Source organism: Stegastes partitus, unplaced genomic scaffold (assembly GCF_000690725.1).
Source record: "Stegastes partitus isolate 25-593 unplaced genomic scaffold, Stegastes_partitus-1.0.2 Scaffold1344, whole genome shotgun sequence".
NCBI classification, from domain to species: domain Eukaryota; kingdom Metazoa; phylum Chordata; class Actinopteri; family Pomacentridae; genus Stegastes; species Stegastes partitus.
Window position 1 is genome coordinate 141,322 of NW_007579075.1, and position 9,432 is coordinate 150,753.

The 9,432-nt window shown below is 42.1% G+C and overlaps 1 protein-coding gene across 1 annotated transcript in view; it reads right to left on the bottom strand.

Annotated features, from left to right (window-relative positions):
- Positions 1 to 895: 895 nt before the first annotated feature.
- LOC103369880 (noelin-3-like) overlaps positions 896 to 9,432 on the bottom strand; it is a 26,264-nt gene continuing 17,727 nt past the window's right edge. Inside the window, exons 2-6 of the mRNA XM_008298720.1 lie at positions 5,568 to 5,711; positions 4,990 to 5,145; positions 3,938 to 4,157; positions 2,586 to 2,692; positions 896 to 2,209 (exon numbers count right to left, since the gene is read on the bottom strand). Of these exons, the coding sequence (XP_008296942.1) occupies positions 1,532 to 2,209; positions 2,586 to 2,692; positions 3,938 to 4,157; positions 4,990 to 5,145; positions 5,568 to 5,711 (1,305 nt within the window). The 3' untranslated portion in view covers positions 896 to 1,531. The remainder of the gene's footprint in view (positions 2,210 to 2,585; positions 2,693 to 3,937; positions 4,158 to 4,989; positions 5,146 to 5,567; positions 5,712 to 9,432) is intronic.

Genomic DNA, 9,432 nt, shown 5'->3' on the forward strand with positions numbered 1-9,432 from the left:
AAGTCGACTCTTCAACAACATCAAACCATGTTAGAGGGCAAACGTCTCCCATCTGCAACAAGCATCTCCTCCATATTACTGGTTGCTAGACAATCATGCCAAAATATGTTTCCTTGCTTGAAATAGTGGACAACATGTTGCAGTGGTCTCATGATGCCTCTCTCAGACGTTGAGGGAGTTCAACAGATGAACCAGCGAATTAGAAACTGACAGAAATGGGGTACCCAGTGCATTGAAAGGTGACACAAAGGAGCCCTGACAAACCATCCTTATGTGACACCTTGGAATTAAGACCTCCCTAGAAGTGGTATCTGTAAGAGTGAGTGGTATGCTACAGGTGTCTTCATTCTTTTAGTTTTTGGATCATGTGGAAACATTTCCTGTCACGAGAACTCTCTAAAGACAGGCCTCACTAACATACAATAGTACATTCACCTACTGTACTGATTCTGCTGCTACCAATGAAACAACAAAAACAATCTAAGACACTGTAGCTTGTGTGTTGGTTCACCTGCCAAACGTGTTCCTTCCTTTCCTACTCATATTGAATACTTCTCCAGGTGTACATGTGCTACTTCAAGCTGAATGCAGATGTGTGATCACTTTATCTCATTTGGAGCGTACCAGTTTGTTATCTCATGTCACTTATTTTCCAGAAAGCCCAGAGAGAAATCAGAATATACAGTGTGTAACATACCGCCAGCTCCCTCTCAGTGAAGGGAGTAATCAGAAGTTGCGTCCATAATTCATGCAAGTTATCACGGGACTAGAAACAACCAAAACAAGACGGATAACGTTTCGAGGGAGAGTCACAGTTTCATGGTCGGAATAATAATAAATAGGCTGAAACCATGGAGCTGATTGTTTCGTCGTCATGTCATAAGAAATATTCATGTTACCAGTCAAAACCATTTTAATGAAATGTACAATATTTAATCTTAATGAAAATGCACGGATATCCACCTATGGGCTTGTTTTATAAAAAATACAAATGTTCTTCTTCCACAGAGACAACAGCAATATTGTACAGGTCCATCTTTAAAAGAACGGCTGCTATACTTTATAATCAGCTAACTTTACATGGTAGCAAATATGCAATAGGCTGCTTCCAAGATTTAAATACTTTTAAATAGGCTTTTAAATAGACAGAAAGCAAGTAAGTAAGTCACAGATTTGCAACGAAACACAGCTATATCAGAGCAAATCACTGCAGACAAAATGTTGACATTCATGCAAAAGCTATCGAGAGTCTTCAGCTGGCAGACCCAATACTTAGCAAATAAGGCATACCAGTCCGATCAGCAGCAATGGAAAAGTGTAAAAAATGTAGAATATGTTTTCCAGTAAAGTATTAAGTCATTGGTGTCCATGCTCAATTCAGCCAAGAATCCAGAGCCACAAATTAGAAAAGTTCAAGTAATGGCAAGTAAAGATACCGCGGTCCATTTCTGACAAAAGATAACATGGTTAATTAGGAGGTCCTCGTATCACAAATGATGGTGCTTTAGTCGTGGTTGGAAAAGTATCACGTTTAAGAGTCATCTTCAGTTTTGATGACATGAAACAGGGTGACGTTAAATATTACCTGGTGTCCGTTATTCCAGGCGTACAGCGCCCTCTCTCTGGCGTTGTAGTCGAGCATGGAGATGTGAAAGTACTGGTTGTGGAAAGGAATGTCTATGTATTCGTAAGTGGAAGTCTTGGTGGAGTAAGCGTAGTAAACCTTCGCTCCTGACAGGTGAGAGTTAGTGATGTAGAGCGTCCCACAGATCATGAACGATTCGCCCGCGTTCCTTTTGGAGTATTCGGTGGTCCAAGTCTTCAGGACCTGCAGGGTGTCGGGGTCGATCTGAGAGATGACGACGTTTCCGGCGTTTTGATTGGTCGCGTACACGACCCACATTCCCAGCTCGTCGGCCATGACGTCAATGTCAGAGTATCCCCCCCATGTATAGGGGTACATGTTGTGGAAGCCGGCAAACTCCAGAGCTCGCTGGGCCAGCACGCTGCCCGTCTCGAAGCTGTACTTGACAATAATGTTGCTCTGGTACTTGTTGTAGTAAAGCGATCCGTTGTAGACGATGTGATTGGTTCCCTCCCATTTAAACGGGAGGCTGTAGGTTCGAGAGACCACTCCTGTCACAAAGTCGTCCATGGTCTTGTACTCGCGCACGATCTTGCTGTTGGTGTAACTGTCCATATACCAAACCTACATCAGAGAGGATGACGAGAACCAACAGTTAGAATAAGACCTGACAAACACGACTACTAAACTCTTTTACAGTAATCACATATAATCACATTGTACAAGAATTTCCTTCAGGATTAATAAAGTTCTATCTTTTATCTCAAATTCTAAATTCTCTAAGGTTAAACATTTCTTAATATTATTTTACAAAAACTGCAGTTTGAAGTTTGAAATCTGTCACTACACCACATTTCAAATGGCTCAGATCAAAACCCACTCCATGAAAGTCAGTGCTCTCTTCAGCTGTTGTGATATTCTGCCGTCTCTGCGAACACAACACAGATATTGTACACACTGCACAACCCTTGGAAAGCAGCCCCCTGCTCTCATAACTCACCCTGTTGTTTCTGGTTGATGCTAGGGGATCAGTCATCCATGCCCCAAACCGGGTTCCAGATGTCTTTATTGTAACAGGTCCAGTGATTTTCATTAATTTCCCACACGCTGTTAATAAAGAAATGCAGCGATAAGATATGCTGTGGTGGTTTTTGTCTCTAACTAGATTTCTCAAGCCAATTTCATGCCTGTGCCACCAGAGAGTGTGCCCTCTGTGCATACTAAGATAGCACCGGCAGCGAGCTGCTTTATTTAACTTCAAGCATAATGGTGCAACTACTGTTTGTAACCAAAGGCAACTCAGCTCGCTCATGTCTAGCCTATGGTACTTTCCTTTGGGCACTTTACGACTAAAAATGTACAAAGCTCTTTGTACATGTAGATGTTCTGTGTCACAGATATCTTTAACTACAAGCTAATTATGTGGTAAACTACAGCAGAGTTGCATATAGCACAATTAGCAAACAACATTTATTCTTAAAATACAAAAAAGTGTCATATTATTTGTATTTATTTTGTGTTTTTTTACTTTTACCACACCTTGGCACAAAAAAGAGACCCTCTGAAAGTCACAGTGTAATTGGAAACCTGGCCAGCTGACTAATTAATATCCTAACGACTACCCTGGAGAACTGGTGCTGTGATTGTAGATATTAAGGCCACAAGCAGCTTCCTTTCCAGCCCGGTATGAGGCAATTAGATACGGCATGTTACTCTCAGCTCCCATCTTTTAAAGATTTTGAAACAATTTACTGTCAAAGGCAGTCAATACACTGCACAGTTGACAAGAACAGAAACAAATTTGCTTCTTTTTTGTTTTCCTGGCATGAAATCTAGTGAAAGCACATTGCCATTAACCACATTTTTTTTTCTCCAGGAAGCAAATGTTGGTGTGGGATGTAATGGCAAAAAAGCAAAAAAAAAAATCAAATAAATAACATTAAGGCGAGTGAAAGTAGACATCTACTAAAAGCAGCCCGGCAGGTTCCTTGGAATGAACAAAACACCTTTTGCAGTCAAATACACATCAAACCAAAAGGATGAGCTATACAATGTACTTTTAATTTACGTTTCCCCACCGGTTACTTCACCCAGCATTACACCATGAGGGTAAAAAGACTGTTTCTATGGCAACAATATGGCTTTGAAAATTTCTGGCATCATACAAATATTATCCTTTCACCACTTGAGCTAGTATTTATGTACTAGTAGCACTGCCAGTACTATCTCCGATAAGGCTGCAGCCAACACCGCGCACTTACACGTGCAGCTTGTATTGGCTCACTGAAGATAACATTAAAATGAATTCCGACTTATCCGAGCGTCTGGCTACCTGCAGTGTGCACCACTCACTTAGTTTGCCCATACAGCTGCGGAGCCGGCTGTCTAATCGCAGGACTCGCTGATAAAGCTCATCGTAGTCATAGGCCCCGAGTTCTTCCTGGATGCCTGTCAGCACCGCAGACAGGTTCCTGATCTCCTCCTTGAACTGGGAGATGAGCGCAGCATCCATCTTGTACTGCTCCAGCACGGGGATCAACGGCTTCAGCTCGTCCATCTTGTCCTTAAGCTCCTGCACAAGTGACAGCAACAGCAGCAGAAATGGGGAGAGAGAGGGAGAAGAATGTGGACAGGTGTGACGGTCAGGAAAAGACAAAACTCCAGTTTGTTTGACAGAGTTTGACAAAGGAGCAAACCCTGCTTCAGTACACGTTAAATATTTATTATCAAAAGAACGTGTCCATGAACAGGAGACAGAAAGACTGATTAGAAAAAGTCCCTGAATTCAAGTTTTGCTGCAGTTTGCCACGGCACCACATCAGCTTATTAAACACAAGAAAATCTATGTATCTATGTTCTCTCTTGTACAATGTTCATGAGATTTTCAAATTCGCCGGTGGTCCACCATGGCTTTATTTCTCATCTTCCTGCTATGCGCTTGGTTATTCAACACACTTATTTTTCCAGCTCATTCAGTGTCTGGCAAGCCGCCACATCAGAGCTATCCTACTCCCATACCAGCTGTCCAGTGCAATCCACACAGGGAAGCTCCAGCAGCAAAACAACCTCAGAAACAATCAAAGATGTAGGTGTTTTCTGAATTAGTTTCTGGATATTTTGTAGTGAATATGTTCTATATTTCTGTTAATGCCAAAGAAGAATGTGGTTGATAGTTATTAGCCACTGGCAGTAATTTAGAGCTCAAACAACAGAGACCTGAAGAAGAAATGTCATAATTAAATGCTTGCAGCTGAGGTCGACATGAAAAAAAGACTGAATTATACTTGAAAGCTTGTTTATTATGGAAAATGGTGCATGAAAACAATACTGATAAAAGCTAAACACAGGAGATGCCTTGAACATTTCATTAATGCAGGTTAGGGTGAAACAACGCTGCAGAATACCTGGAAGTTTCTGGCCATGATGGATTTCCTGTCGTCCTCAATCTGTCTGAACTTGGTCCTCAGGCCCTTCATCTGGTTCTCCATCTTCATGACGTACTGGAAATCCCTCTGAGTCCGCAGGTTCAGCACCTCAATGGACTGAGACATGTTCTGCACCTGGAATAGAACAAGCCATCGTACATAATCACCTGAAACGGAGTTCCCCTGCGCAGATTGGCCTGTTAGTATTATGGCGCAGCATAGTTTGGTTAATGCTGCAAGTGAACCGATGATGGCTTCCCTTCGCTCCTTCATTCCTTTCACTGCAACTAATTGAAAGGCACTTTGATGGGTTTTCCCTGGCGAGGCTGCCTGCGTGCCTGAATGTCTAACAGGCTGTTGTTGAAAAAACATGGCAAAGCCTAGCGTCCGTGTCTTCAATGCACACAATCAAACATCTAATATTAGGAGGAGTGTTACAGTCCTCGTGGAAAGGAAAATAAAGCTTGCACAGACTCCACCGTCGCTCCCATCCTTTGCAGAAGAGTGCTTATGCATGCTGCATGAGGGTGGTAAAACCCCCCTTTACACGCGCTTACCTTCTCCAGTAGCTGGCGGAGCTGTCTGCTCTTGGCATCTCTGGAGCAGAGGCTCTGTTCTGGTGCCACCACTGTGCAGATGCAGCGCCCATCAGCATCCTGGGCCGAGCTGTACACCTGCCAGCCCTCCTTTGGGCCGATAGTCTACAAGTGCAAATACATACACACTGAGGTTAGACTGCATGTTATGTTATGTAATGCACTGCAGTCACTGATTTTACATCTAGTAGTAATTCTACGTACAGCAACAAAGACAAAGCTGTGCACCATGAAACAACCTTGACAGTGCTGCTATAAGCGTGTCTTGGTCATACAAGAATGCGGTATTTTAACTGTAATATAACAATATGGTTGTTGTTGTTGTTGTTGTCATGGTGATGGCGGCGTGCATAGACGCAGCGCCCCCTTCAGGAGGCAGCGAGAGTGAACGTTTTGAGTGTCTTGTCCATCCCAGACGTTCATTCCGCAAAACTTGCTGGTTGAATAATCCTGAAGAAGCGCTCTCTCTCATCTTGCCTGTACTGCTGTGTATGTACAGCAACGTGACAATAAACCTGATTAGATTTTTTGATTTATAAATTGGATATCCGTGTTTAAAAGTGTTCCCCCCCTCCCCCCAAGGTTCAGTGTGGTTTTCATTTACTGTCTCTATTAGCGATGTTGCAATGGAACACAAATTCGTCTGTGACACACTGTCTGCAAATTTAAACTATGCAAAATGCTTTTGTTTTTGATGTTGAGTGTGTTTAAGCTCAACACTAATAAACTCGCTGCTTTTCTCTGTGACTAAACACACTAATTAGTTCCATCCCCAGATGAGTACGTACTTTATTACCAACACTTAGGCATCTGGGCGGCCGACAGCTTCTCCTTCTAAGTACATAGAAATACGTTTAAGAGAAAGAAGTTGAAGGGGAAACTGAAGTTACACAGAAGGAATACTTTTCGAGAAGAGGCTCGAATAGTCAAGGCTTCTCTCTGGTCGGGATTATGAGCAGAATTTATAGGCGTATGGCTATCTCCGCTCTGAAATGCCTGCAGGGTGTCTGTCCCTCAGCTTTCTAGTTCATAATACATGATAGCTGAGGTAGTCAATAATATAAAAGGGAGCTCAGTTTTGTGTTTATGGCGAAAAGTTGTCTGAGGTTCTAACAAGTTATGATCCGTCCTGTAAATTGTCTCCTAACGACAGAATTAAAGGTTATTTATAATTTCAGGACCAGCATTTATAACTGTAGCGCTCTGACGTGAACATGCTGGGTGGAACTCATGACAAGCCGAGCAGTTACCTGTAAAAGTTTAACTCTTTTAATGTTTCTAACAGACTTTGATGTAATTTTTATCATTCCTTTATTGATAGTCTTTTAACGTTCTCTTTTATTTGTTGTGTAGGACAAGAATAGTCTCAGCAGAATTGTCAACATCTGCTCCAAGATTAGGCTGCAAGGTGGAGCGGTGGTTAGCACTGTTGCCTCGCAGCAAGAAGGTTGCCGGTTCGCGTCCCACTGAGGACACCCAGGATGTTTCTGCGTGGAGTTTGCATGTTCTCCTCGTGCAGCGTGGGTTCTCTCCAGTGTGGGTTCCTCCCACAGTCCAGAAACATGTTGAGGTTAATTGGTGATTGTAAATTGTCCGTAGGTGTGAATGTGAGTGTGCTTGGTTGTCTGTCTCTAAGTGTAGCCCTGTGATAGACTGGTTACCTGTCCAGGTGAACCTGCCTTCACCCTGAGTCAGGATAGACTCCAGCCCCCCAAGACCCTAGTGAGGATGAAGCGGTGTATAGATGATGGATGGGTGGATTTTGAAAAATCGATTTTACCACTAAATCGATTACATTTTTTGACATTAGCGGTTGATTTTTTTTTTTTTGTATTTCTCAAATGAAATCAGATTTTAGAGGGGAAAAAAAATCATTTTCTAATCCTTTTCATAAGCTAAATGATCCAGAAGTTCATGAGCGTAAACATCCGTAAAGGTAAATACAAGTAAATTGCATGTTTCAACAAATCAAAGTTTTGACCTCATTGAGCAAAACCAATGTCATATTTGGAATCAGCACATTGCAATTGTCCAAAATCAGCTCAAAAAACTTTGAGACCAAGTGTGCTCCAAGATCATAGGAGCCCAGATGTCTGACCTGAGCTGTCTCTGTGAAAAGAGAATCGTCCAGTAAGCCAGACAGATTATGACCACGTCCTAAACCACAAATTCTGTTTGATGCCCTCCAGGACGGCGCTACCTTGCCCCCCTCTAGGAAAACAAACAGTGAATTCTTTCATCCCTTTTGCCATCACGCTTCTTAACGCTACTGATGGCAGCAAGTAGAAATGGCCAGGCATTGTATTTATTTGCTATTGTTTTATTTATTATTTACTATCTCCATGGCGACCTGTGTGTTGGCAGCTTTTGTCCTCACATGTTTATTGACTGCCACTGACGGAGTGCCTGAATGTTTGTGATTGTTGTTTTTATGTCACCCGTCTGGTAGACTGTAAAATGAATTGCCCTTCGGGGACAAATAAAGTTGTTTGAATTTGAATTTGCAAACTACACAGCAGAGGATGACTGATTGTTCGCTAAGGTCTGTCCGCCTGTTGCTACACTAACTACACAGTCATCCTCATGTCACATATGTAGGATACATTCATAGCTGCAGGAGAGTTTCCACTAGAAATTCTTTGATTTCAGACAGTCGTACACACAATCAGGCTCATTTGTAGTCACCAACTGTTGGCTGTCAGATTTTATCAACCGTACCGAGGTAGCTAATTCAGCTCAACCTAGAACCCAGACTGCAGCTGACATTTTAATGTTGAATCATTAGGAAAAAAAAGAACCCTGTTAACCCCATCACTTGATGGCTTTACATGATGTCATGCTTAAGGCCTGCGTTTGATGCAGTGGATGATCCAAGTAGCGAACATGGAAATAAGAAGCGTTGTAGGGCAGGTTAGAAATGTTATAGGCAAGTGTAGTAGGAAAAAGGTTCTGATTTTATCACCTTCTTTGGATGCTTAGTGAGAGCGATCACTACGATGTATTTGTAGGGAAAGTTGTGAAAATGTGGTGGAAAAAACACGACAGAGTAGATCCCAGAGGGCTGGTGGATAGATAGGCGACTACTAGAGGTTATTGAGATAATGGGCACTGTTATTAATTTTAGTGAACTGACCTTTTAAACAGCCCGGCAAGAAAGAGTATCTGAGGGGGAGAAGTTCACTTTCATAAAGCTTCAAGTCCAACAACACAGCGTACCACAAATACTCAGTTACTAATAAAGCATCCTCATCTGCTTTCTGTCTTGCTGACACAATTTAATTAGTAGTTTTTTTTCCTTCTTTGTGTAATAGCTACTTATCTGTCTACATTATTACCACCACACAAACACAAACAGTCACTTTGATGGTTAGAAAGGTCACATCCTATACGAGAAGCACCAATGTGCTTGGTGCAGTGATCACAATGCTGTGAGACTTTGAATTTAAGAAGGAAAACGGCAAAATCCATAACAATAAAGCTGACATGACACAAAAAAAACCACAAAAAAATTTCTTTTACTGTCTAGAGAAAACTGGCTCTTAGAGTCTTACTGGCAGTAAAATAAAAAATATCCCAACAGCTGGGATGGAGCTCAGCACTAAGCATGAGGACAGCATGATGTAATAAATGATTTAACTGCAGCCTACAAACGGTGACCCTGTGCGGCAGCTCACCTGTCTGAAGAAAAGCACAGATTTTTTGTTTGTGTTGCGTCATATGCTTAAAGTATCTCAATTTTAAAGTTCTGCAGTTGTAGGAAAGCTGCGAGTATTTAACAAACTCAGAGGAAAGACTCCTTCATGCAGCTGGAAGCAACAAGCTAAAC